General features: G+C 32.0%; 10 protein-coding genes across 10 annotated transcripts; 5 read left to right on the top strand and 5 right to left on the bottom strand.

Moving 5' to 3' along the window:
- Positions 1-398: 398 nt before the first annotated feature.
- On the bottom strand, positions 399-893 carry MONOS_14791 (uncharacterized protein; the record flags this gene model as incomplete). The annotated part of the gene is made up of 1 exon (XM_067867622.1): positions 399-893. One exon carries the CDS (start codon positions 891-893, stop codon positions 399-401), a length of 495 nt encoding a protein of 164 aa, XP_067732679.1.
- Positions 894-923: 30 nt separating this feature from the next.
- On the bottom strand, positions 924-1760 carry MONOS_14792 (uncharacterized protein; the record flags this gene model as incomplete). The annotated part of the gene is made up of 3 exons (XM_067867623.1): positions 924-1273; positions 1543-1639; positions 1737-1760. 3 exons carry the CDS (start codon positions 1758-1760, stop codon positions 924-926), a joined length of 471 nt encoding a protein of 156 aa, XP_067732680.1.
- A 4551-nt stretch (positions 1761-6311) lies between these two features.
- On the top strand, positions 6312-7491 carry MONOS_6169 (uncharacterized protein). The gene is made up of 2 exons (XM_067876379.1): positions 6312-6520; positions 6574-7491. The coding sequence occupies exons 1-2, from the start codon at positions 6342-6344 to the stop codon at positions 7193-7195; spliced, it is 801 nt and encodes a 266-aa protein (XP_067732681.1). The 5' UTR covers positions 6312-6341; the 3' UTR covers positions 7196-7491.
- Positions 7492-10766: 3275 nt separating this feature from the next.
- MONOS_6168 (uncharacterized protein) lies at positions 10767-11192 on the top strand (the record flags this gene model as incomplete). The annotated part of the gene is made up of 1 exon (XM_067876378.1): positions 10767-11192. One exon carries the CDS (start codon positions 10767-10769, stop codon positions 11190-11192), a length of 426 nt encoding a protein of 141 aa, XP_067732682.1.
- A 1948-nt stretch (positions 11193-13140) lies between these two features.
- MONOS_17223 (uncharacterized protein) lies at positions 13141-13758 on the bottom strand (the record flags this gene model as incomplete). The annotated part of the gene is made up of 2 exons (XM_067870122.1): positions 13141-13640; positions 13713-13758. The coding sequence occupies 2 exons, from the start codon at positions 13756-13758 to the stop codon at positions 13141-13143; spliced, it is 546 nt and encodes a 181-aa protein (XP_067732683.1).
- Positions 13759-16004: 2246 nt separating this feature from the next.
- Positions 16005-16475, bottom strand: MONOS_6167 (uncharacterized protein; the record flags this gene model as incomplete). Its single annotated transcript, XM_067876377.1, has 1 exon — positions 16005-16475. The coding sequence occupies one exon, from the start codon at positions 16473-16475 to the stop codon at positions 16005-16007; it is 471 nt and encodes a 156-aa protein (XP_067732684.1).
- A 1260-nt stretch (positions 16476-17735) lies between these two features.
- Positions 17736-17942, top strand: MONOS_6166 (uncharacterized protein; the record flags this gene model as incomplete). The annotated part of the gene is made up of 1 exon (XM_067876376.1): positions 17736-17942. One exon carries the CDS (start codon positions 17736-17738, stop codon positions 17940-17942), a length of 207 nt encoding a protein of 68 aa, XP_067732685.1.
- Positions 17943-21204: 3262 nt separating this feature from the next.
- On the top strand, positions 21205-22244 carry MONOS_6165 (uncharacterized protein; the record flags this gene model as incomplete). The annotated part of the gene is made up of 2 exons (XM_067876375.1): positions 21205-21423; positions 21480-22244. The coding sequence occupies 2 exons, from the start codon at positions 21205-21207 to the stop codon at positions 22242-22244; spliced, it is 984 nt and encodes a 327-aa protein (XP_067732686.1).
- Positions 22245-24086: 1842 nt separating this feature from the next.
- On the bottom strand, positions 24087-24622 carry MONOS_17224 (uncharacterized protein; the record flags this gene model as incomplete). The annotated part of the gene is made up of 4 exons (XM_067870123.1): positions 24087-24110; positions 24157-24165; positions 24387-24511; positions 24571-24622. The coding sequence occupies 4 exons, from the start codon at positions 24620-24622 to the stop codon at positions 24087-24089; spliced, it is 210 nt and encodes a 69-aa protein (XP_067732687.1).
- A 169-nt stretch (positions 24623-24791) lies between these two features.
- On the top strand, positions 24792-26622 carry MONOS_6164 (uncharacterized protein). The gene is made up of 4 exons (XM_067876374.1): positions 24792-24866; positions 25014-25041; positions 25107-25603; positions 25664-26622. Exons 1-4 carry the CDS (start codon positions 24864-24866, stop codon positions 26423-26425), a joined length of 1290 nt encoding a protein of 429 aa, XP_067732688.1. The 5' UTR covers positions 24792-24863; the 3' UTR covers positions 26426-26622.
- The last annotated feature ends 720 nt before the right edge of the window (positions 26623-27342 follow it).

Here is a 27342-nt window from a genome sequence, read left to right on the forward strand (position 1 = left end):
ACTTTTCATTTCATGATTGCATATTTTCTGAGAGTATTTTTGACATTTATTCTTTCAAATATTTTACTTATATACACCGTGTTAATAAAATTTAAAGTAATATTGATTTCATTATGATTTGTTATTCTATATAAAAAAGAATTGTTGAAGATCATTAATAAATTTCACAATAAAGTCATATTTTTTATTATTGATGTTGTACCATCAGATATCTTTTTTCTGTTAAATTTTATAAAAAAAATTAAACAAAATTTATCTGCTCCATGCTAAAACAAAAAATTTTCGAGTTTATCAGTTGAGACTTTTACAGTTTAAAGTTGATTAATTGAGTTTCTTCAAAACAGAAAAAAAAGTTTTTTTTTGTGGTCTATTTATTTCTCCATTCAAATCAAATAACATCAAAAATTAATAAGACAAAAATTTATAGCAGAATTGCCGCTTTCCGATGCACATAAATTCTGCTCCTCCTTTGTTCTTGTGCTCCGCATGTCAAATATCTCTCCTGCTTCCACTGCCATTGTTGCAACCACCCCATCTCCACTCGTCACCTTCACATTCGCCAGCACGCTATCTCCAGATGCTGTGGCTTTCAGATACAGTGCAGATGACGACGATGACAACGATGACGACAATGAAGAAGAAGAAGGAGAAGATATATTCGGCTCAGAGAACAATGATTTTGAAACACTCATATTTATGATCTCCACACCAACCATTGACAGCTGTGACAGCACCACCACAAACACTGACGAAGACATCACATAGTTTCCAGTTTTACTCCTGGTGATCGCAACATCTTCCAATGAGAGTGACCCACTCCCATCAGACACCACAACCACACTCGGTGAAGAAGGTTTTGCATTTGAGTTGCAGTCAACCTTCAAATGGCTCATTCCCAGATGACCTGTTGACACACTGAACAGCTATCTTGTTGATGAAAGTGCTCCTGTTCCAATTGAACATGTTTCCCTTCCCTTCCCAATGACTGAAATCTTCTTTGTCTCAATATTAATAGTTGTTGTCTCGCTCGTGTGATTCCCTTCCATCAGCGTGACTGACAGGCTCACCTGAATCACGCTCTTTTCAACTGCAACACCAATGGTTCTGCATGCACTTGACTCATCCAATCCACACAACTCTTCTTCACCGCCACCACTCACAGCCACAAATCGGTTGAGAATCCCTCTCTTCAGCCAATCCTTCTTTTCTGTGTGCTGATATGTCCATCCCTTAGATTCCGTATATTCATATCCGTAGCATACTCTCTGATCATCTGTATTTGTTGTATAACATTCATAGAACGGATTATTTTGGGATAAATATACACTGTTGTAATCATAATATACCATATCATGCCCATATGGAGTGGCTGCAGAGCATTTGCATTCATGAAAGAACAAATAATAACAATAAATTACATCATTTTGCGATGTCTGTCTATACGGATAAAGATACAATCCACCTCCATGTGCAGATGCTGAACATGAAATGAACTGAATGCCCCTCATTTTGAATTGTGTGATTGGAATATTTGCACAATACATGCCTCCACCATTATAATTTGTAACCGAGCACGAAATGAAACTGCAGTCAAACACACGCGCACCCTCCCCTTCTCCACTTTCTTTTCCAAAACATCCTGGCTTCAGCATCAGCAAATAAAAAATGAAAATGAAAAATAGTTATAAAATACAAATGAAAAAAGCAAAAATGAAAACGTCTTTGGATCAACAAACAATAGCTTTCATATTTGCATTCATATCATCACGTTTAAGTCAAAATTTAAACAGAAATTGAGGATACGCATGAATCCATTCTTTCAATTATTTAAAAACCAATCACATGAGACTTTATGTGAAAATAAATTTGTTATTCACTTCATTAACATCCGTTGCAATCAAAAATCTCTTTAAGCTTCATGAATTGACAAAAATTGAGCTGTTGATTTCATGTGATCATTTGGTTATTTTAATGGGTTATTAAAAATCAAAAAATTCGAATTTTCTCTTAAAAATTCAAAGTTTTGTTAATGATTCTGCTGTGAATCACAACCAACAATCATTATTTCATTGTTTCAATTTTTAAATATGCACAAATAAATGTATTTGAAAAGAAATTAATTTCAAAATTTTTCTTTCAATTTCACAGATTAAAAGCATTGCTTTTGTTAATATGGTGTTTATTCGTTATTGAAATAATAAGATTTGGATGTTTAAAAATTTTCGTTCAATTAAAGAATTTCTTCGAAAAAAATAATTGTGGTTCTGAAAACTCAAAATAAGTCAGTCTTACTGAAAATAACTTGGTTATTTTGAAATTAGTGGATTAATTCAAAATAACCCATATAAAACTTGAAATAAAATTTTATTTCAAAATATTTTTTTATTTCAAAATTCATCTAATCTGAATAAGTTAAATAATGTTATGAACGAAGCAATTTTTTTATGCTTAGTGCAAAAAAAAGCTTGAAAGTCCGTATTTTCCCCCATGTCAAAAGTCAGTACATCACACAGGTTTGGTTCCATCCACAGTATCATTTGGAATGAAAAACAATAAAGCAAAACAGAATGGATATTTTCGAATTCAAAAATTTGTTCATCTCAATGTTTTCTTTAAATTTGCTCAATCTTCAATTTTTTCAAAATATATTTCAGTGAATGTCAGAATTATTGTTATATAAAAGCAGATAATATTCAAAACAAATAGTTGTTTTTATTTTTATTTTAATTTTAAAATAATTAATTTTTAATTTTTTATTTTTTATTTTTTATATATTTTTGTTTTTATTTTTTCATAAATGAATATATTTTTCTCCTTATTGTTTTCGATTTTCACAAAAAATAATTCTATTTCGAAAAATATGTGTCATTTTCTTTTTGAAAACATATATTTTTTCGGGGAATTGATTTTTTAAAGATTGTTTGTCAATGGGAAGTGTTTTTGTTTTCAGATGAAAAAATAATCACAACTGTTTCAAAAACAAATGCTATTTTCGAATCAAAGATTAAAATGTCTTTAATATCCCTTTTCACTTTTCAACGTTCATTGGTTAATATCAAAGAGAAATTTTTGAACCGAAATTATTGAATGAAAAAATATGCTTTCAAAAATAATCACCCATATTAATTCAAATTCGTAATTCATTAATTCGATTTCGAAACGACTTTTTTTTTAATTTGTGGAATTATAAACTTACGTTTTTCTTTCAAAATACTCTTGATTTTCATCTCGTGAGAACTCTTTGTTCTTAAATATTTAAAAAATACAGATAATGCACAAAAAACCGGACAAGGTAGAAATCACAATAACCGCAAGAGGAATAATTCTGACAATTTTCCTCAATATATGTCTCATCAATACAAACTCAATTGATAAACAAAAACTTTCAAAATAGCTTTGCTTGAGCTCAGAAAAAATAAATATCGAAGTCTCGGAGAAACTCAAAGTCCTATTTCTCCGAGAATCAAACAATAATTTTTCCTGAGAACAAACGAGGAAGTTTTGAAAGTTTTGCATATCAATTGAGTTTGTATTGATGAGATATATTTTGAGGAAAATTGTCAGAATTATTCCTCTTGCGGTTATTGTGATTTCGACCTTGTCCGGTTTTTTGTGCGATGTCCGGTATTTTATGCGATATCTGTAATGCATTTCCTTAAATAAAATTTTCGTTCATTTTGATTGAAAATATAATAATTTGAAGTTAATTTGAAAAGAAAATGAATTCATTTTCATTTTTATAAAAACGAAGTTTTTTCAAAAATTTCACATAAGAAACAAAAAAAAAAAAAAAAAAAAAAAAATCATTGGCAAAAAATACTTGCATTTTGAAATCCAATAAATGTGATTGAAAAATCACTATTTCCTTCAGATTATAAAAAAATAATGAATTATTTGCAATTTTTTTATCATCAGAGTGATGATTTTTGAAAATAAATTTTTTTTCAATAAATTGATTTATTGATTGTTTCAATTAAAAAAAACAGTTATTTTCAAGTTTTAATATATAACTTGTTTAAAATTAACTTGACATTTCCCCAAATCCATCCAAAAAAATTATGATTTTCAGTTTAAAATTGATTACGAAAAAGAATTATTAATTTTCGAAATTGAATTAATAAATTTCGATTTTGAATTATTATTTCCGAATTTGAATTATTTTTTCCGAAATTGAAATATTAATTACGAAATCGAATTATTTTTTTTCGAATATGAATTTATTTTTTTCGATAATAAATTTTTTTTGGTGTTTGATTTCAAATAATATTTTGATCGAAACAATGAGGGATATTTGAGATTTGAGTTCAATTGAAAAAGTACGGCTTTGAGAAAAAATGTGACAAAGATAAATATAGAATGAACTTTGATTGATTTAATATCGTTTTTTTGTTTATTGAAGAATTTTCATAATTATTTCAATGTATTTAATTTTGTTTCATTTTTTATTTTTCACATTTATAATTGGCAGAATGTGATGGAATATATCTTGTTAAATGGACCGATGCTTGTTTCAGCTCGAAAAGATTGAAAAAGAGTTAAGTTTTCACTTTGTGTCTAAATTTTTTTTTTGAAAGAGGAAAGCGTAGTTCAGAAACGCAAACCAATAAAAATTAAAGGAGCTGAAAGAAAGGCTGCAGATGTGAAACTTGTATTTGTTTTGCGAATGTAATTCTTGCAAGAAGATGTTTGTTTTTCGTTGTATTCTGTTGAAAGCCTCAATAATTTTTGAAATATATTCATTTTTTCTAAATTTTATCGAATTGTTTCTGTTTAATATTTTATGCAAATGAATAAGAATGACAAACAGATGTTTTTTATCGGAATTCTTCAGTGAGAATGCGAATAATTTGCTTTGAAAGGAAATTTTTGACGTTCTTAAAGAGAAAAAATCATAACAATAAGGTTTGTTCTTGTTTTGTCAATTTATAAAAGATTAAGAAAAATAATGAAAATAAATAAGTGGATTTGAAAATGAGTAATGAATAAAGAAAGAAATGAGAGAGCACACCTCGTTGGAGCAGAAAATGAGTTTATTTCAAATGAAATGAAAGTGTTTCTGCTCTTCCATTTTGTGTGCAATAAAGACGTGTCAGATTTACATCATTTGAGCAACATTCAAATGTTGCAGTGAATTTGTGGTGAATAAGGTGATACAATACAAAAATACTTTTCATTTTTCTTTTATTTTTATTTTTATTTTTATTTTTATTTTTATTTTTATTTTTATTTTTATTTTTATTTTTATTTTTATTTTTTGTTTTTTATATTATATATATTGCATGCTTATTAATTTATGTCATTATTTCTTCTCTTTTCTTTTCATTTTTCTTTTCTTTTCTTTCTTTTTTAATGTTAATCAAATTATTATAGGTGATTGATGGCTTCTACTTAATTGTAATGAAAACATGAAAATCGATACAGCCTCATTCATATTTTTGAGAATCGTAAGAAATAAAAATAAAGAAAATTTCAAATGAAAAAAATAAAAGCAAAAAATGTTTTTTTCCAATTTTTTTTTTTTTTTTTTTTTTTTTTTTTTTTTTTTGAAAAAAAATGCATTTTCGGTTGTGTTTATGCTTTCCTATGTGTAAATGCTTTATCAAATGCAAAGAGTTTTGTGACTCAACTCGGCCAGCTATTTCTTTTTAATGAATGAATAGCATAACATGGCATTTTGATGTCACTAGATACTTTTTTTTAAAACATGGATTAGAATTAGATTATTTTTTTTAACTTTTTGTTGTTTAAAATGATTTCTTTCATTCATTCTTTTCTTTTTTCTTTCTTTTCTTTTTGTTTTAAAGATAATTTTTTATTTTTTTGATGTGATGGATTTTTGTGGAATGAACAAATTTGCAAATATTTAATAATTATTATTGTCATCACAATTATGCAAATTAAGAAGCTTTCAACACGTTTTCACCCCTTGATGATAGGCTGAATTTAAGTTTGTAATTTGCTTTAATTGATGAATCGATTGTAAACCCGAACATTTTGCGTAAATTGTTTGGATTTTTTGAATGAGCATTTGCATATAACAAAATCAATTTTTTCAGTCGAAATGAATAAATCACTTTTTGGTGAATAATTCATTTCATGAACAGAAATTTGATTTATGAACACATTTCCAACTAATTTTAAGGATATTTCTGATAGAAAAAAATTGAAATTTCTTCGACCATCTGTAGATTCTTTTCTTTCATTTTTTCGATCAACACTTTTCAGTTTAGAATGTAAGTTATTGTCATTTGAATCGGATTTTGTAAAAGACCCAACATTATATTTTATTTTGGGATAAATTATATATTATTAATTTTCATTTTTTGCTAAAAAAAGCACGAATGGAAGACTCAACCATCTCATCTCAAAAACCCCTTACAAGAGAAGAAGCATTAGAACAAATTGATGAAACAGGCGCAACCACTGTCATTAAAGTTGCTTCTTCTGTTGAACAATACGGAACACAGCTCTCAAAGACAATGTATGATGCGAGTGATAATTTCTCTGGTACATTGAGAAGGTTTGTAAGATTTATGTTTATATGATTGAATGATTTTATTTAACGTTTGCCAGGAAAGCACAAATGATCAGAAATGCTGATTCTTCTCCTCAACCTCAGCAAAGTCCCATTGATGTGGACAATAAAATTGCAACTGGAGCAGTTGTTGCTTCGTTCAGCATCCAGGCTATTGCAACTGTTGTGCGATTTCTTGCTTTGATGTTCAATAAATGCTGCACCACCTCTGCAAGTTATTTGTCAATTGTATTGTATAATTCTGCTGGCCAAGTTTGGAGAGCTCCAATGATGGTTGCAACAAAACGCATTATTTCTGCTGTTTTCCTCTTTTTGATATATTTGATTAATGCAATTTTCGATATTGTTGGAGATATTGTTTCTGCATTTTCCGAGATTATTGTTGCCAAATTTGAGGCTTCGATGGGGCTATTTGTTGGAAACGTTGTTCGGCATGGAATACGAATAGTCATTTTTCTTTTTCAGATTATCGTTGCAAGCCAACTCTTTGGCTTGAAGGGAGTTCTGCTTATTTATTTTCTATTGTTTTTGATGGGAGTGGTCGCATTGTTGGATGATCCTTCGTCTCCACGCCCACCAAATGAAATAAAATCTCCTCTATTTTCGTCTTCCTTGTTTGCTTTCTTTACTGCTGTGCCTATGCGAGATCTTGAGAAATAAATGCATTTTAATAAATAATTTTAATTTTTGTTTTGTGTATTTTTTGAATTGTTTAAATTGTAATCGAATTGTCATTTTTTTTTCCCTTGAATTCAATTCGGGTTATTTTCTTTTGGTTGTCGTTTGGCACGATTATTAATTCGTTAAATTTTGTGAATTCACAAAATTTTTGTTTGCTAATTGAAGGAATATATCATCCAAGTGAATTTTGCTGGAAATATATTCTGATTTTGTTGTTATGTTGGCAATCTACATAGACAATTCAAAATTACAAAAATATGCAAGTTTTTGAAAAAGATTAATATTTTTCTTTTTCTTTTTCTTTTTTATTTTTTTGATTTACTTGAAAATGAACAAATCAAACATTCAAACAGAAAAAAGAATCAACTGACGAAAGACAAAAAGAATGGAAGGGCAAAAAGAAATGCACATCATTTTAATCTTCAGTGTTCCAGCCATTCATTTGAAAAATATGCTCAATCTAAAAAATAAAGAAAATCTCAATGAAATTTCTTTGAGTCATTTTCTTTCGAAAGTGTGAATTAAAAAGGAGAATTGTTTCCAATATATATTCCGATGAGCATCTGCATTTATCGTCTTGAAAAATGTTATTCTTTTTTTTTTTGAAGAATTCATTTTTCAAACTATCTTTCTGAACTCATTTTGATGAAGTGTGCTTTTAGTGTTGATTTTTATTCAAAAAAAAAAAAAAAAAAAAAAAAAAAAATAAAGAACGATAATTTTGGAGTTACACAAATAGAAAATTTGAAAAAAAGACAAAAAGACAAAAAATAAAAAATAAAAAATAAAAAAAAAAAAAAAAAAAAAATTAAAAAAAATTGAAATTAAAATTAAAATTAAAATTTAAATAAAAAGACAAAAAGACAAAAACAAGCAAGTAGATGAATGGATAAATGGATGAATGGAAAGAATTGATTTTTGCAACAAAACAAGTGACATTTTCTCAAACATTCATAATAAAATCTGAAATATTCTTGGTTTGTCCAAAATAATGGTTTCTGTAGTGATAATAAACCATTTTATAAAAGCTGATGATGGTATCTTCGTATCCTTCTTCCTCCAACTTTTCAAACACTTTCCGTTTCAGCTCCTTTCCTTTCTTTTTTTCATATGAATAAACCATTTTTGTCAATCGCTCAAAAACATGCGAAAAAAAATTCAAGCTGCTCCACATTAGCGTTTCATCCATTGTTGGCTGCTGAATCTCCTCCAAAACTGCACCAACCACACACACCTTCGTAAAAGCATCAATTTCGAGTTCTTCATTTTCTGATGTATTTTCCAACAAACAAATATATTTTTTGCAAATGTCTTTGTGATTTTCTCTTGATGCTCGAATTATTTTTGAAATGCTGCCAAAAAGCCAAACACATTCTTTGCAGCTCGGTCGGCAATATAAAATATAAGTTTCAATTGACGTTGTCCATCTCCAGATAATATTCACTTCTTTTCCTCTTTCTTCTTCTTTTTTCTTCTTCCAATCCACTTTTTTTGCCAGCTCTTCTAGTTCTCTTGCCGCCTCTCTCGCAAAATTCTGCTCATTCACAACTATATCATCTAAACTTTCTTCACTTTCATAACTCTCATAACTTTCATAACTTTCATAATCCATTTCATCCATAGCATTATCTTTTGAGCATATTTCACAGAAATATCTATTTATTAAAAACCCCCAAGCATCTTGATACGCCAGGCGTGTTAGGTTGTGATGTTCCTGATGATATTTGACAATCTCTTTGATTTCATTAAAATACAGTTCTTTTTCAATATGCTAATCAAAATACATTAGAAAAAATTACAACAACATCAAAAAGGAAATAACAATGCTCATACACGTTCTCCAATACTGTCCAAAGAAAGTAAAGCCATTTCCACTTCTTTCTGGGTTTCCTCGTTTTCCTCTTTGTTCAACGCAACTTTCAGAAGGCAAGGAACAATAATTGAAACCGATTCAGAAGAAAGTTCATTGTTGAGTAAAGCATTGCACTCGCATATATCAACAAAAAGTTTTTCATTCTTTTTTTCTTTTTTCTCATTTTCATCAATGATCATTTTTTCATATGTTTTGCTCAACGAAGAAAAATTATATTCCTCTGTCCATAAAAGATTCACCATTTTGAAATATCCAATATTCTTCAGCAATAAGCATGCATTTTTCATCGTCAGTTTCTCTTCTTTAATCATTTTGAGTATTTTATCAAACAGTTCTTTTGTGAAAACTGATTCAAATTCTTTTCCATTCATTTCGTCATTTATTTCATTTATTTCACGAATTTTCTGTTTTTGTTCAATTTCAGTGCAATCTTCCAGTCCATTGAACAATTCTTTAAAATTGTAAAGAAAGAAAGAAAGAAATTACCAAAAATTTAAATACAACAATAAATTCAGACCTGTGAACTTTTTTGTGTTTTCTGTATCCTGCTTTTTTGTGATCACATTGCATTCAAAAAGCAATGGTATTTTAACATTCATATAAAATTTGCATTTGTTTGGACAGAAGTAATAGATGATATATAAAACACTCAAAATAGCAATCAAACTATGTGCGGCGGCACCACTCTTCTTCTTCTTCTCATTTGCATTTTTAGAAAGTTACAAAAGCAAGAGTGAGTTTGAAATATTAACTTTTGTTATAATGGATTCAATGATCAAAATGGCTTCTTTGAACTGAAGAATAAATATGCAAAATAGGTGGTCGATGAGTGAACATTTGCTACAGATTTAATAATGTTAATTTCGACGTCCACATGTATCGCTGGAAAACAATGCCACTGATGAAATTTTGATAAATAATCTATGAAATTGGATAGTCAAGGGGAATACACCAATTTCATCAACAACACAAAAAGACATAATGTATGTAATTTTTACAGTTCTATATGTTGTAAAGATATTTCCATCTGTATCCTTTCCAAAGTGCAGGAATGTGAGTTATTGTTGAAAAGGCCAATCTCCACTTTATGGAGCAATACGATGAGAATGGAGCTGATTATTATATAGCAATTAGGATGTAAATGAAGTTACGTAAAATACATGATATTTGGTGCAAGAGGTGAAGACAAATTCAACTGTAATTTTATTGAATGAAGATTTATAGATGGTATTCTGCGAAGGACAAAATCTGCACAAAATTATATAGCATTTGGGAGCATAAGGCAGTGAGAGCAGTTTGGATATTTCTGGAAAGGAAAGTGAATTGCAAAATGGAAAGCAGGATAAAAACAACGAAAAAGGAAAGAAAGCAATGCAAAGAAATAAAACAAGATAGAAGCGGAATTAACAGGAGCGAGACAACTATTTCTGCTTTTGGAATATAAGCCTGCCTTTTGGAAAATTTTTATAAACTGAGAATAGTTACTCCTTATCATTTCATTGAAATAGATGAAATGAATGTCATCAGCTTCTGTTTCAGCCCATGCTTTTGAAAGGATAACAAAATTTGAGAGGATTGCTTTTATCAACTTGCATTTGATGCCTTTATTGGATTTGATAAACGAGCAGACAGAAGTTTTGGAACTTTGGCATCACAGCCCAATTTTGATGATATGAAATGGCAATGCTCTTCTGTGCTTTCTACTTCATCATCATCTTATCATCATCATCTTTTTCTTCCTCTTCTTCTCAAACACGTAATCTTTTATCTCCAATATCTTCTTCTTCCTCTTCTTCCTCCTTATCGTCTTCTTCTTCTTCTTCTTCCTCCTCTTCTTCTTCTTCTTCTCTTTCGTCTTCTCTTCCCTCATCAACTTCTTCTTCTTCTTCTTTCACTTCTCGTTCAAATCGCCCCACCAATCATCCTCCTCCTTATTCTGCTTCTTCTTCACTACAAACCCCCAAAACAACACGTGCTTCTTCTTCATTCTCTTCTTCCTCTTCTTCCTCTTCTTCTTTTTCCTCCTCCTCTTCTTTTTCCTTTTCCTCTTCTTTTTCCTTTTCCTCTTCTTTTTCCTCTTCCTCCTCTTCTTCATCAGCCTAATCCTTCTCTTTCATTCAACTCACCATTCATTCTCCATCTTTTCTCAACCAACAGATCTTCCCTTATTCCTTCTTCATTGGCTCTTCAATACTCTTCTCTTCCTCTTCCTCTTCCTCTTCTTTCCATTTCGTTTTCGCCACTCAACTCTTTTCGCCTTCTTCTGCCTCTATTCATCGTCTGTATCCAACAGACATTTACTCATTAAACACATCACATACATCTTCTTCTTCTTCTTCTTCTTCTTTACCTTCTCCTTCTCCTTCTTCTTTATTGTCCTTGAGAGAGGATGTCTCCTATCTTTCGCTTTTCTTCTGCAATAGCATCCAGCCCTTCCCAGTACAAACGCCATCTCCCAATGAACATTCATTCATCTCTCACACAACTCAACAGCTCCAGAAACGCCCTCTGCTTCGATAGATACAAAATTCGAGCTGTGGCTGAGTCCAATGAATCTTTCTTTGCTGTGATAAGAAAAGAAAAATAGAAAAATTGGTCTAATAAAAAGAATCAAGTGGTAATGCTTCAAATTTTCCTCGAATTTTGTTGCTATAGGAAAAGAGCATAAAATATTCGACTCCACTTGATTCACACTTTTGCCATTATTAACTTTTTGTTTTCCATTTTTTTTATGTTCAAATCGTTAATTGTATTAATAACAATTTTTTTTTTATTAACAAAGAATATTCTCCATTTTGTCTGCAAAAATTCACATTTTGAGCAATTTGTGGTGTGTTTTTTGAAATGAAAAAAAGAAAAAATATTTCGTTTTAATAGTAACAATAGTAAAAGAGATGAATACAAAATATAACAAAAAGAGAATTGTTAATATTATTTTATTTTAATTTTTCCAAACAAATCCAATTTTTAATTTTTTCGACAATTCAAATGATTGAAAACAGTGTATTTTCATCAGTCAGCGTAGATTGATCATTTTTCAATCACACTTCATTTGAACTTTCTTCTCCAATTCAAGACAAAAAAACATATTCGAGCTTTGGAAAAAGGATAGCCTTCGATTTCATAACGAAAAAAAAAAGAAAGAAAAGAAAAAAGAAAAAAAAGAAAAAAGAAAAAAGAAAAATTTAGAGAAACAAAATGAAAAGAGCACCATTTCCTCAAATATTCGCAAAATAATCAAAAGTGTTCAATAATGGTTCATAATAATATCCTTCGTTTTGATTAACAAATATCCCATGAGAGCTAATGAAAAAGTCTTCCAGTCCTTCTTCTTCCATCTTTTCAAATATCTTCATTTTTGTTGATTTTCTTTTCTTTTCTTCCTTTTCATCTTTCTCCTCTTTTTTCAATTTACTTGAAATATCCATAAAAAACATCAAACATTTAATCGCAATTTTGTCAAAAAATGTGCGCCTCTGAAACTCTTCCAAAACAGCATCAACAGTTCCCCCTTTCAACAGGTCTTCAGTTTTCATGGCTTCATTCTCTGCTGCCACACTTAGTATATAAATGCAATCCAATCCCACATATTTGCGATTAGCTGTTGCGGCTCGAAAGATCTGAGTGATGCTGCTGATAAGTTTGATAGATTCTTCAGTCCTCAATTGGCAATTGCGAAAATAAAGACATATGCATCGACACCACTCTGCGAAAGTATATTCTTCTATCTTTTCTTTTCCTCGTCTTTCCTCTTCTTCTTTTCTCTCCCAATCCACACATTTTGACAGCTCTTCCAGTTCTCTTGTCGCTTCTCTTGCAAAATGCAGTTCATTAACAATTAAGCTTTCCAAGCTTTTGTCGTTTTCAAATCTGTTCAAAATGCAGCCCCAAACAGACTGATATGCAAGTTGAGTCAGATTGTGATGTCTCTGATGATATTTAACAATTGTTTTGATTTCACTCAAAAATTTTTTATGCTCCACTTCCTTATCAAAGATAATAAAATAATAAAAACATTACTAAATGAACCAAAATCTAATTAATAAATCAATCACACATCCAATTGATAAATTAGGCTCAAAGACAGCAAGGCCATTTCCACTTCTTTTTGAATTTCTATGATTTTCTTCTTGTTCAACGCAACCTTCAAAAGGCAAGGCACACATATTGATACTTCTTCCGAGTCAAGATTGTAGGAAAGCAATAGATAGCATTCGCAAAGATCAACAAGAAGATTGATATCCTTTCCTTCTTTCTTCTTATTTCCATTTATGATCATCATGGAAATTCTGTAGTGTAAAGAGGATAAATAAAATTCTTCACCTCTAATTCCTTTAAGCGTTTTGTAATATCCCAATTGTTTCAGCAAAACGGATGCGTTCCTTGTTGAAAGTTTCTCTTCTTCAATCATTTTGTCCATTTTGTCAAACAACTCAATCGTGAAAACGGATCTGAATTCATCTTTCTTCATCACATCGAGCAATTCATTCATTTCTTCGATTTTCTGTTTCTGCACAATCACATCGCTTCTTTCCAGTTCAGAAAACAATTCTTCAAAAAGTAATAAACAAAGAAAGATATCCACTCATCATGAGCTCAAACGCAACAACAATGCGAACAAACTTGCGAACTTTTCGGTGACAGCTATCCCACATATTTCCATAGCCATGGTGCAATCAGCAAAAATTCTCATTTTGAACATTTGCATGAAAAACAAAACACAACATTACAGAAAAAATTAAAATCCACAATAAAATCTTATTGTCAATATAAAAATTGGATCTCATACTCCATCCTTTTTATGTTATTATTTTTAACTAACAATTATCAAGAAAATCAACACTTTATCTCTTGTCTTTATTTATAATGGATTCATTGATCGAATTGTTTTCTTTGAAATTGAATATTCATGCACCGATTGAGAAATCCGTGAGTGAACATTACCTTTAGAACTAGAAATATTATTTTTTGTGGAGATAACAGGCAATGGTGGAGATGCATCGATTATGAAATACATTCTGATAATTATTAGAGATTGGATGAACAAGGGGAAATGCAACAATTCCATCAATTACACAAAAAGACATAATGAATGTATTTTGTATCGTTCAATTGATTGTGAAGATATTTCCGTCTGTATCCTTTCCAAAGTGCAGGAATATGAGTTATTGTTGAAATGGCCAATCTCCGCTTTGGAGAGCAATACGATGTAAATGGAGCTGATTATTATATAGCAATTAGGATATAAATGAAGTTACGTAAAATACATGATATTTGGTGCAAGAGGTGAAGACAAATTCAACTGTAATTTTATTGAATGAAGATTTATAGATGGTATTCTGTGAAAAAGTGGACTAATAAAAATTATATAGAATTTAGGAATATAAGGCAAAAGAAAAGCTTTTAGGGCAAGGAAAGTTGTTGGCAGCATGAAAAGGATATTTATCACAAAAAATAGCAACAATTCAATGTAAAAAAGGAGAACCCCAAAATATCAATTTTATTTTCAAGTTCTCATGTTTCTGTGAATGCGCCAGGCAGACATGGAAAGCGACGAATTTCTATTTCTGATTCCGCTTTTGCTTCAAAAGAGTGGAAAAGCCAACGGTGAGATGCCCAAGTGCCGAATTCTTTTTGCCAATCGAACAACATTCAGGCCAATTGCATCTAATTTCATTCTTCGAAGGGACAGCCATTTTAAGCAAGCAAGGAGATTATCATTCGAGGTTTGTTTTCAACAACATCTTCTTCTTCCTCTTCCTCCTATTTGGCAACTCCTCTCCAAACAATTTCATCATCTTCTTCATAATCAACAAAATCATCAAATTTTATTTCTTCAAATTTTGCATTCAATTTCGAGAATACGAGTGAAATGAAGAAGAAATGAAGAAGCGAGAAAGAACTAAAGAAAAAGAAGAAAGAAAAAGAGGAGAAAGAGAAAGAAGAAAGAAAGTTTTGAAGAGAATCAGAAGAAGAACAAAGAGGAAAGGTTAGGGAGTGTGGGGAAGAAATTAAGTTTGAGAAGAGATTGAAGGAAGCACCCAGCCAAATGATAGAAATCCTTTGATATTTTTTAAGTTGTTGATTTTTATATCATTTCTACAAAACCATATCTTGTCAGTGCAGTTCCATTACGTTTAGATGAGAAAATTATTGTTAATTTATTTATTTATTTATTTATTTATTTATTTTCAAATTCAATATTGTTCAAAATACAAGAATATATTTCCTTTAAAAAAGTTGCATGCGAATATCTCAAATGAAACATGATAAAAGTCATTGATGAAAAAAAAAAGAAAAAGAAAAAGAAAGTTATATTTAAAAGCTCAACTTCAACAATGGAAATTCTGTTTCAAAGGAAAATTATCAAAAATGAAAGCGATACACTTCAAAATTCATATGTTCATTCGATTTCACCAAATCCATTTTGATTTCTCCTCTGCATATGAAGAATTCTCTTTGAAGAAAAGTAAAACTTCGCAATTGTTCATTCAGCTCTTCATTCTTTTGCTTTCATCACCAAAATGCTCAAGTCCATCATTTATTGAATGGAGATGTGTTTAATTCTTTCTCATAACAAATTTTCTTTCTTTTTCCCTTTCCTCCTCCACCCTCATTGAAATCATATTCATCTGAGTCAATCATTTCTTCACAATAAATCCCTCACATTCTTCGTTCTTCTCCTTCAAACCTTATTGGTTAACATCCAATTTAACATACAGATCTTAACTTGTCAGCTCATCTTTTTCAGTCAAAACGAAGCAGTTTGTAAAGCGATCCAAAATGACTGACATCATCCAACAAACCCCACAACACCTGCAATGACATGCGCTTTTGCTATCATCTGAATTAAACAACTTTCTTTCCTTATTAAATATAATGTTAAGTTCCCACAATCAACATTGACAACTTCCTCTAAAACACACGCAATTGTTCTGGTTGATGGAACGGCTGCACTATCACAAATCTGCGCACTGCTGAAGTCCAATTCTCCTCTTCTCTTGAAATCTTCTGTTGGATGCCATCGGATGGAGAAGAACTGCACACTTCTGGTTCTACTGAATGCTGCTTGTCTGAATCCGCCTCAGCCTCTGCCTTCACAAACCTCAGCCGACCCAGCCCAAGTGCCTCCACAACCAGCGGCGCCATTGCTTCTTCCAGCTTCCCCTGGTTCTCTTTGATTCTCTCCACAAACTCTCTGTGCGCTGTCGGATACACGCCTTTCTCCTCGTTCCCATCACCTCCCTCTCTCCCTCCATCTTCTTCTCCCTTTTCTTCTCCCTCTTTGTCTCCCTCTTTGCATCCCTTTTCTCCTTCCTCCACCTCTTCCCGCTCCTCCAGCACCGCCAGCACAATCTTCTCAGGCAACAAAATCACATCCCCCATCCTAATTCCGACAGCCTCCGGACCCTTTCCCACAATCTCCCCCACTTCACGCGCTGCAACCCCTCACGCCATCATTTCGTCCTCCAGCTTCACCACAACACGCCTAGACTGCTTTGATCGCAACTCCAGCTGCGTCATTATTGATGGCAGCACAGACAAATCAAACAGATCAATGAATGGTAAAAATGCATTTACATCAGTTGCTGTTAAATATTCGCTTGCTCCCCGTCTTCGTTCCCTTTAACGCTGTTTGTGAAGAAAGCAGCTGAAACAGCTGAACTGAAAGCATAGCCAAAAGTGCAACAATGCAAACTCACGCACAACATCCCCATACAACACAACCAGCTGTGTGACGCCATATCCCTCGAAGCATCTGCAGCGCCCGCGGAAACAGCAGCGGCAGCAGCAGCTACAATCTGCATGTGCTGCATATACACCCCACCTACCTCAGACACCACAATCAGCAGCCGCCTCTCGATGTCTTCTATTTCTACTGCAGATCTGCATGCTGCTCCAGTTGAAAAAAAAGAAGACGGCAAAAAAGAAGAAGTCTGTGATGTTGATAAAAATGGAAACGATTGTGGCTGTTCATCTCCAGCTGGTACTTATCTTCGCATCCTGACTGGAGAAGCAGACCAGTGGGCTGTTTCAGTTAAAGAAGAAGAAGAGGAAGAAGAGGAAGAAGATGATGATGAGATGGAAGAAGGAGGAGGAGAAGGAGGAGAAGGAGGAGGAGAAGGAGGAGAAGGAGGAGGAGGAGGAGAAGGAGAAAGAATGGAAGATTATGACAGAACTGGTTGTGAAGAGGAAGAAAGTTATGTAACTGTTCTAACTGCTCCGTCGGCTTCAGCTTCTTCCTCAAATAACATGAGTTTAAATACAAATCAGATGGAAGATTCTGCAGGTTCTGTATCATCCCTTTCTTTTCAGCCTTCTTCTTCTTCTTCACCTTCTTCTTCCTCCTCGACAAATTCAACTTCATTTCTGCCTTTCTTCTTCCTCTTCCACTTCTTGTTTGCTTTTCAAAGATTCTCACTCCTGAAACAAACAAAAAAACACGCTACAAACAGCGCTTGGCGTTCGATCTGAATTTAAAAGCGAAACTTCAGATGCACAGCTGATGGCTGAGCTGAAGGAGAAATTGATGTCTTTTGTGTATTCTGCAGACATTCTCTTTGAAAGTGCTGAAGACAAGCTGTATGGAAATGTCCGCCTTGTGCCTAAGGTGACGACAACTTTCACAAATTCGATTATCTGTACATGAAGAAAGTGGATATGGAAGGAGAAAAAGATGATAATGAAGAAGGAGAAGGCGAAAAAGAAGAAGAAGAAGAAGTGGAAGGAGAAGGAGAAGGAGAAGGAGAAGGAGAAGGAGAAGGAGAAGGAGAAGGAGAAGGAGAAGGAGAAGGAGAAGGAGAAGGAGAAGGAGAAGGAGAAGGAGAAGGAGAAGAAAATAGAATGCAATGATGATGATGATGATGATGATGATGATGATAATTTGAAAAAGGAAAAGAAATGCATTTTTCTGTGCATATAAATGTTGTTTGGTTGAGAGAAATTTGCATATACATTTTGCTAATCTTTCTCTTTCTCTTTTCCATTTTCCCCTCTCTTTTTCACAACTTTCCTCATCTCCATTCATTTTTTTTCCCCTTCTTTCTTCACCTTTATCAGTTCAATCTTTTCTCTCCATCTCTCTTTTCTCTGTTTAATTCTGTTCCTCTTCGTTCTAATCGTCTGCTTGCAACATAACTTCTTTCTCTTTTTCCTTCATCTTTTATGTTTCTTCTTCTGACATCCTCAAAATCCTGCTCGTAAATATTCGAGAACCACATCCAGAGAAATATCTCTCTTCGCTTGATTTTCTCCGCTTTTGTTTAATCTTTCTGTTTCTTTTCCTTTTCATGATCATTTTCATTATTCCCCCTTTTAAATTCCCCAATTCCGTTTGTCTTTTAGGGCGTTTGCCGGAATAATTATTTCAAATTTTTTCTTCATCTTTTCTTAAATCCATCATCTGAAATTTCTTCTTCTTCTCTTTTGGCTTATTTTTCATCTTCGCTTCATGAAAAGCGGAGCAATCTTCAAAAGAAACAGTTCTTTCTCTTCTTTCTCTCTTTCTCTCTTTCGCTTTCTCTCTCTTTCTCCAAAAAAATCTGGCAAAGTTTTTTCTCTTCACTTTCTTTCCTCAGAATGTCGAATATCTTATCTTCTTTCATGTCATTCATTTGAAAATATCCAATTCTTCTTTCAAAAATAGCTTATTTCCTCTTTCTCTCCTTTTCCTTCTCCTTTGCTTCTTTTGCTGAAATTCTCAAAACCCCACTTGTTTTTATTTTTGTACCACATCCAGAGAATTATAAATGCTGCAGAAATATTTCCCTTCGTTAAATTGTCCCCGATTTCATTTTATCTTTCTGCTTCTTTTTCTTCTCTTTCACTCAATTCATTTTTCTCTCTGGAGATTCCCCTTTTCAGAACATCTTTTTGGTATTTTGAAGATAAAATTTATCCAAACGTTTTCTTCATCTTATCTCAAAGTGAATATTTTGGTGCAATACTTTTCTCTTCTTTCTCTGTATCTTTTCTTCTTTTCTTCTTTTCCTCTATGTCATTCCGTTTTCTTCTTTCCAACTTCTTCTTTCTTTCTCTTTCTCTATTTCTCTTTCTCTTTCTTTCTCCAGAATTGTTCGGTTCTCCCTCTTTCTTCTTTAATTGTTATTCTTTCCTCCATTACCACTCAAAGCAACTTTTCTTTTCCACAATCACTGTTTTCCTTATTTTCCAGTCAATTGCTGCATCTTCTCTCCTTTTTCTCTTCTCCTTTTGGAAATCCTCCAATTTTTGATTCCAATTCAAAGTTTCTGGAATCCATTTCACATTTTATTCATCCGATTCTGCTAATTGCATCAAAATTGCGAGTCTTGTCATCAAATCTTCCAGTTGCATGTTTCCATCAAACAGTTTTCTGAAATGACAAAGAGTTATGACAAATAACAAAAAAAAGTTGGATGCTTTTTGAATGTGAATGCCCAGCCAGCCCATCTGCTCCGACAAAAGAGTCGCTTCTTCCAAATACCCTCAACAAATGAGCCAAATAAATTGCTTTTTCTCTCTTTCAAGCTCATGTTAAGCATTGTCTTGTTGTGCGGCATGCAAAACAGATGGCAAAAGAAACGAATATCATCATTGAATGCAATCCAAACAGGGATAATCCCAAAACTTATGGTTCTTTCGCGAAATGAAAAGAAGGCTTTTCTTTCTATGGCATTCCTGTTCATGACCAATCTGTATTCATTCAAAGAACACCTTTAAAGAAAAATGAATGAAATAAAAAAATCAAACCATTTTTTTGGCCTCGAAATATTTTCCCTTCTCCAATGGATTGGTAATTATCAACCCAGCCGTCTTTCTTGTTCTCCAAAAATGCCTCTCTCCTCCACAAAAAAATAGACAACTGGACAATAAATGGCTGATACAGAACGTCTTTGAAAGCAGAGAGTTAATTGTGAAGTTGGTAATGATATCAGATGAAAACACATATTCTCCAAATTAACACCTTTACAAAGAACAATTCAACACCATGTCTTTAATGATAGATTTCCTGCAGGCTTCGTTCAAAAGGCAAACGCGATAGTTGTAAAGGCCTGCTGAGTGCTTCGTTCTGTTCGCTTCCTCCATTGTCCAACCCCTCAATTCCCTTTCCTTTTCCACAAAATCAACCTCCTAATAAAAAAATCACTGAAAACAAGTCCTGCGCAAAAGATACGCCAAGGATACAACATTTCCCTCGAAATGAACAAGCGGTGCAATTCAATCTTTCTGAAATTCAACTCGCTTTTTCTGCATCTTGCTTAAGTTATTCCTCATCAAAATATTGCATCCTATATTGTACCATATGTTTTGCAATTTATTTATAAGTCTAAATATATGCAATTTCCCCCCGCAAATTTCTTTTTCGCAAGCAATCGATGCAAACAGCCACTCGCTCCTTCATCTGCAAGCAAAATCCATGCTCTTCTGCAATGCTATAACTCGCATGGATGCATTCGTGGACTTGTGCCCAATCACTCAAACATGCTCTGGCTGTCGCAAATTCACTAATAAAAATTCTTCACTAATAAAATTATAGGTTCATCTCCCTTATTTATTTGCACAAAAGCAAGATAATTTTGTTTCATTGATTTGCTTGCTTTGAGGCAAAATCAATGATGGCAAAAGATGTTTGGAATCCTTTTTTATTTGATATTTGATTTGGTGGTTTTTTAATTCTTTTGATTCTATTGCACCACAAATATTTCGAAAATGAATTTATTTACTGTTTTGAAATAATTTTTCGATTTCACAGTCACCTTCAAAAATACAAATGTTTATAGGTTTGCAAAATGTTATAGGAAATCGTTGATTGAAAAAATAAATGCTTCTTTTTTCTCTTTTGATTTTTTCACTTTTTTTAGAGAAACTTTCACGGCTGGAACAATTCGCTGAAGCAGAACAGAAACAGAAAATTCTTGAAATGAATGAAATGGTTAATGAAATGGATAGAGAAGGATTTGAGTCAGTTTTCACAAAAGAACTGTTCAATGAAATAAACATAATGATTAAAAAAGAGAAAATTTCAATGGAAAATGTAATTCTGTTGTTGAAACACATTGGATATTTGCAAACCTCGAGAAGAATGTTTATTTATGGCTTTGAAGAATCTTCGTTGAGGTATAGATTTGAAAAGATGATTATTGATGAAAAAGAGAAAAAAGAAGGAAAAAATGAAAAGCTTCTTGTTGATCTTTGCGAATGCTTATTTTTGCTTGCAGGCATGTTTTCTTCGGAATTGTTTTCAATCTGTGTTCCCTGCCTGTTGAAATTTGCCTTGAAGAAAGATGAAGAGGAGGAAATTATAAAAGAAGTAGAAGTGGCTTTACTGGCTTTGAGCAACATTGTATTTGGCGTATGTTTATTTCTATTTCATTTTTGAAGTTATTGATTTTTTCCGATTTTTATTAGGAAGGGACAAAAGAACTGTATTTGAATGAAATCAAAGAGATTATTTTGCATCACCAGGAGCATCAAAATCTGACACGACTTGCCTATCAGTCCGCTTGGGATTTTTTGATTTTCAGATTGGACAATGATGAAAGCTTGAATGAAGTGATTGCGAATGAACTGCATTTTGGAAGAGAGTCAACAAAAGAACTGGAAGTGCTAACAAGAAATGTGGATTGGAAGAAGAAAGAAGAAGAAATGAGCAAAGAAGAAGCGAATGAAGTGCTTTTAATCACGGGATGGATGAAAACAATAAAGTCCTATTTTGACTCATGCAAATTGTGGAATGAAGAATATGTTGAGCTGATAGGAAGCGTTGTTCAGATATATCGAACAGCGAAGGATAATTACGAAGAAATTAGATACTGGTGCGTTTTTTCCTTGAGAAATGCCGCAGGTAACGGATTTGTACCAGTTGATGAATTGCTGAAAAGTGGAGCTGTCGATTGCGTTTTGGAGGATATTCGGAAGCCAAGATTGAATCACGAAATAACATACCATAGCTTGACATTTTTTGAGAATATTTCAAGGCGGTTGAAGAGGGAAAAGTTAGAAAAAATGGAAGAAGCGAAAAGAAAAGAGTTGAAAAGGAAGGTGCTTGAAAAGATAGAAGAAGAAGGATACGAGGATATCATCACAAGTTTTCATGGAACTTTTTGTTTGCTGAGCAGAAAACACTATCCTCTTTTGTCGTTGGATGTTTCAGTTTATTTTGTGAATGTTTAGCCAAATTCTTTTCATTTGGCTTTGTTTCTCTAATTTTCAATTTATCTTTTTTTTTTCATTATTTCACATATGCTAAAGATTATTCAAAATGAAAAGCTTTTATTCAAATAATAAATTTTGCCAACATAATTTTGTTATCAAACAAATAAATAAATGCAAAAATCAAATTCTCCTTTACGGATGGGTATTTATTCAGCACTTAAATGTTCTTTGTGAATGAGCGAACGATTGAAAGAAATTTTATTTTTGTTGCAAAAATCACGATTATATTGAAATATTTTTATTTAGAAAGAAAAAAAAATAAATATGAATGCAAACGTTCTCATATTCAATTATTTTTGGTGTAATTGAAAAATAAATGTTATAAGAAGCCATCTTAAAAATCAGAATATGAGGAGGAGAAAGAAGAAGAGGAAGAAGAAGATGAAGAAGAAGAAAACAAAGAAATGAAAAAGAACTGAAGAGAAAGAGGAAAATGAAGAGCGAGAAGAAGGAAATTTCGGAGAAATAGATGAAGATATCTGAGAAATAGAAGAAGAAGACGAAGAAGAAGACAAACAGGAAGAAGAAGAAGAAGAAGAAGAAGAAGAAGAAGAAGAAGAAGAAGAAGAAGATATTTGGTGTGTGAGTGATGTTCTGTTTGGATGAGAAGAGCTGTCTGGAAATGTCGAAGTTGAAGCAGACGAAGCTTATTCGAAATGAGTCATCGAACAAGGTGGAAGGTCCAAATTTTTGCAAAAATACAACGTCTCCATATAACAAGAGATAACAAGAGAGGTCATCTCGTTGAGAAAACTCATCTTTTTCAGAGCGGAGGGAAGAGGATAAAAAAGGGTTTCTTCATCTGAGTGGAAGAATTGGAAGAAGAGGAAGAGGAAGAAGAGGAAGATGATGACAATGTTGAATGAATGAATGAATGAATGAATGAAGGTGTTAACTTTCATGTCTTTCATCAGATGAATTTGTTGAGAGACAAATGAGAAGATCAATTCAGAATTGGTGAGCACTGCAGTTGCTGTCATCTGCTCATTCGGCTGGCCAAAATGACAAATACACAGCAACCTTCATTCTCTTTGCAGACGTTTCAATAAAGGCACAAATGTTTGCCTATCCAATCTCAAAAGCTGAAAGTCTGTGAAACTCCAATTTCAGATGAAATACCGGTTCGAAAGTTTTTTTGTTGAGCTTTCTTGCCTCTCTTCATTTCCCTTTCGATAATTGAAAAATAAAATAAAAATAAAATAAAAAATAAAAAATAAAAAATAAAAAATAAAATAAAATAAAATAAAATGCATTTTCAACATTCACTAAAAGTGTCAATTCTCATACCAATTTCTTTGTTTCCATTTCATTTCTCCAGCAATCTCTGATTCAGATATCAAATGCAAAGATATTCTATAAGACGATATGAATCATGATTATGTAGAAAAAGCTGCGTGAAATGTCAATGAATTTGAAGAAGAAGAAGAAGATGAATGAATAGAACGAGTTGATTAATTGTTGAAAATTGAGAAGATGAGAGCCAATTAACATCAACGGAGAAACTAATTGAAATTCTTTTCTTCTGTTTCTTTTTCTTCTTCTGCCGAGGAGAAACCTCTGAATCTTTTTAACTTTCAGCTCAATCTCTTTCTCTCTTTCCAACAATAAATACAAAGCACGCGTCAATCTCTTTTTCATTCCATTTCTTTCAATTTTTCGCTTCCCCTTCTTTCACAAGAAATCATCATTCTTCAAAAACTAATTCTTCGCAAAAGCCCGATTCCAGGCATCTTCGATTTATCTTTAATTTCATCAATCTTCATTTCATTTTTCTTCCTTGCTTTCCTTATTCAAAGCGATCTAATCCCTCATTCTTTCAGCATTCTTAAAACAAAATAATAATCACTTCAAAAAAATAACGACAGCAAACCTTCAGAACCTTGATTTAGTCATTTTCGTTGTTTTATTTCATGAACAAAGCTCGTTTAATCTATTCAATTTCATTATTCCTTTGGTTTTGAATTGTTCCATCATCTAATTCGCGTATTATCCTTTTCAGATATCATTTTCTCCTCAAAGGAGTCGACTTTTGACTTTTCGAGGAAAAGAAAGACCTTTATTATCTTTTCAATTCCATCCTGTATCATCGAAAAATAAAACAAAATCCAACGGTCGCCCAATATCTTCCTCTTGAACAGAAGATACTGCGCAAACTTTCCTCACTCGAAATTTTGTACTGAAAGGCGGATGCAGCCATTTATAACAAAATGTTATGTTTCTGGTTCCTGAAATGATGGCGAACGGAGTCATCTTTAAAATGAATAGGAGTCATATAGGGGCATACGCGATGTTGTGTCTATCAAAAATTTTATTACTGTATTTGTTTGGTCGCACATAAATGAAAAACAACGCATCAATTAACAAAAACGAATATATCATATCAATGAAACATAAAGTTACAGGAAATAATTGTTCTTATAATGACAATATATTTCATTCGTCAATTTTTCATTTAAACAGAGAATATTTTTGTTCGAAGAAAACGATACGATCAATGCATCCATTACAGCAAACAAAAGAAGAAAAAGATTTTTTTTTCTTCATAAAACATTGCCAAATCTACTTGAGCATAGAAATATGGTGTAAATTCATAGATTTTTATGATTATTTTGAGCTTTTATTTTTCATCTGCTTCTTCTATTCGATCATATGCGAATTCAATGCAAATGATAAAAATGCCATTGCTAACTGATAAAAAATTTTTCTTATAAAATGAAAATGATGCAGGATACAGACAACACAAAAATGTTCAATAGTTTGCGATTGTTATTGTTAGTGAATTTTTGCTTATTGCATTTTTTTCTTTGTTTTTTATTGAAGAATTGTTTGACGAGCTTGGAGGTTGCGATGAGGAAGATCAGAAGCAAAAAGTCATTGAAATGAACAAAGCTATTGATGGAATGAACAAAGAAGAATTCGAATCTGTTTTTTCAAAGGAAGTATTCAATAAAATGGACGAGGTGATTGAAGAAAAGAAATTATCTTTGAAGAATATCATTCTGTTACTGAAGCATGTTGGATATTGTAAAGTGCTAAAATGCTTTGAAACTTTAGCATTTTATAATTCCGGTTTACACCTAAGAATTGTTATGATGATTGATGACGAAAATAAAAAAAAAGAAGAAAAGAACGAAAAGCTTCTTGTTGATCTCTGTGAACTCTATATAATGGCATACGAGCTCGCAATTCCGGGCAGCATGCTTTTTATTTGTCTGCCTTGCCTTTTGGCAGCTGCTTTGAACGAAGAAGAAAGCGAGGAAGCTCAAAAAGATGTGGAAATGGCTTTATTTGCGTTGAGCAACATTGGGAAATATGATGTTTGGCGTTTCTATTTTATTATTGATGAAATTTATTTTTTCCTCCTTATTTTTGATTAGGAAGTGGAAAGAGAATCATATTTGATTGAGATTGCAGAGATTATCGAATATCACCAGGAGCATCACAACCTCACTCAACTTGCTTATCAGTGTGCTTGGCAGTTTCTGGTAAACAGATTTTACAACGACAAAAGCTTGGAAGGTGTTATTGCGAATGAACTGCATTTTGCGAGGGAAGCAGCAAGAGAACTGGAAGAACTGTCGAAATGTGTGGATTGGAAGAGAAAAGAAGAAGGAGGAGGAGGAAAAGTTAGGAAAGAAGTGGATATAATAGAGAGATGGCTTGAGGTGATTATGACTTATTTTTCCTCATGCATATTGCGAAATGAAGAGCATTTTGGACTTATTAGCTGTATTATGGGGGTACTTCGAGCATCAAAGGAGAATTATAAAAGCATTTACAGGAAATGCATTTGGTGTATTCATGCAGCAGCAGAAAATAGAGCCTTGAAAGTTTATGACTTTTGGGGCAGTGGGGCTGTTGATTTTGTTTTGGAGGTGGTTTCTCAATCATATGAGGACATTCAACAAACTACGGATTGTTTGTATTTTTTCAGAATCCTTTGCGAAAGATTGAGAAACGAAAGAGAAATAAAAAGTGATGAAGCGAAAAGAAAAGAGTTGAAAAGAAAAGTGCTTGAAAAGATGGAAGAAGAAGGATATGAAGATTTTATCATAGGATTCAGCTGTTGCAAGATAAAAATGGAATACTATTTCTATTTTTTGGTTCAAAACATTGATGATTTTTTTGTTTATTGCTGAATCATTGACTTTTTGATTCATCTTGTGTTTACGTCTTTCCACTTCATAAGATTTGAGCAAAACACTTATTCTTCTTTTTTCTGCGTTCAAAAAAAAAATAAAAAATAAAAAATAAAAAAAAAACAGGAATCCGACTGAATTGATAGATTTTCATATCACATCAAAGAGAAAGCATGAAAAATGAATGTTGTTTAAAATCAAATGATAATTGTTGTTTTTTTTCTTTAGCAAAGAAAAACAAAATAACAAAAATTTATCCACAATGAAAAAGAAGATGTTTTAATAATAATTGATGTTACACGTATAATTTATTTTGATCACAAATTTGTTAGTAGACCTTATTCAGTATGTGTGAACCACATGGTATTTGCCTTAACAAAGCCAAAAAGAAAGACAAAAATTCGAAATGAATTGTATTTATTTGAATTGATTGAGTCAATGCAGATTGATTCACTTCTGGGAAAATGATCAAGTTTTTTGATTGTTTTTCTGCTCGAAGTTATCAAAAGATTTCCATAAAACTATGCACTCCAAATGTATTTGAATCAATATATTTGTGATTTCTTTTTGAAAAGCGAAGTTTCACCAATTCGATATTTTCAAAATTCGATATTCAACATTTGCTGCTGTTCAAACAATAAAAACACAAAAATAAAAGGATATTCTTTTTTTATACTTTATTGATAATTAATTTTATATGTTAAAGGAAATTAATCGTAACAGATAAAACAAAATTTTAAATACTCCAGAAATCCAAAAAATAATCACTATTGAAATTTTAACAAACTTCACAATGCTATCAATAGCTTTTGTTATAAGTAATATGTTAAATAGATAACGAAAATAGTTTTTAAAAATTTATTTGCAACGAAAATTTTGTTGAAACGCTTAAAAAATTTCTAAAACACAATTAAAGC

The sequence above is a fragment of the Monocercomonoides exilis genome (genome assembly GCF_001643675.1).
Source record: "Monocercomonoides exilis strain PA203 chromosome Unknown scaffold9-1957334, whole genome shotgun sequence".
Lineage (NCBI taxonomy): Eukaryota > Preaxostyla > Oxymonadida > Polymastigidae > Monocercomonoides > Monocercomonoides exilis.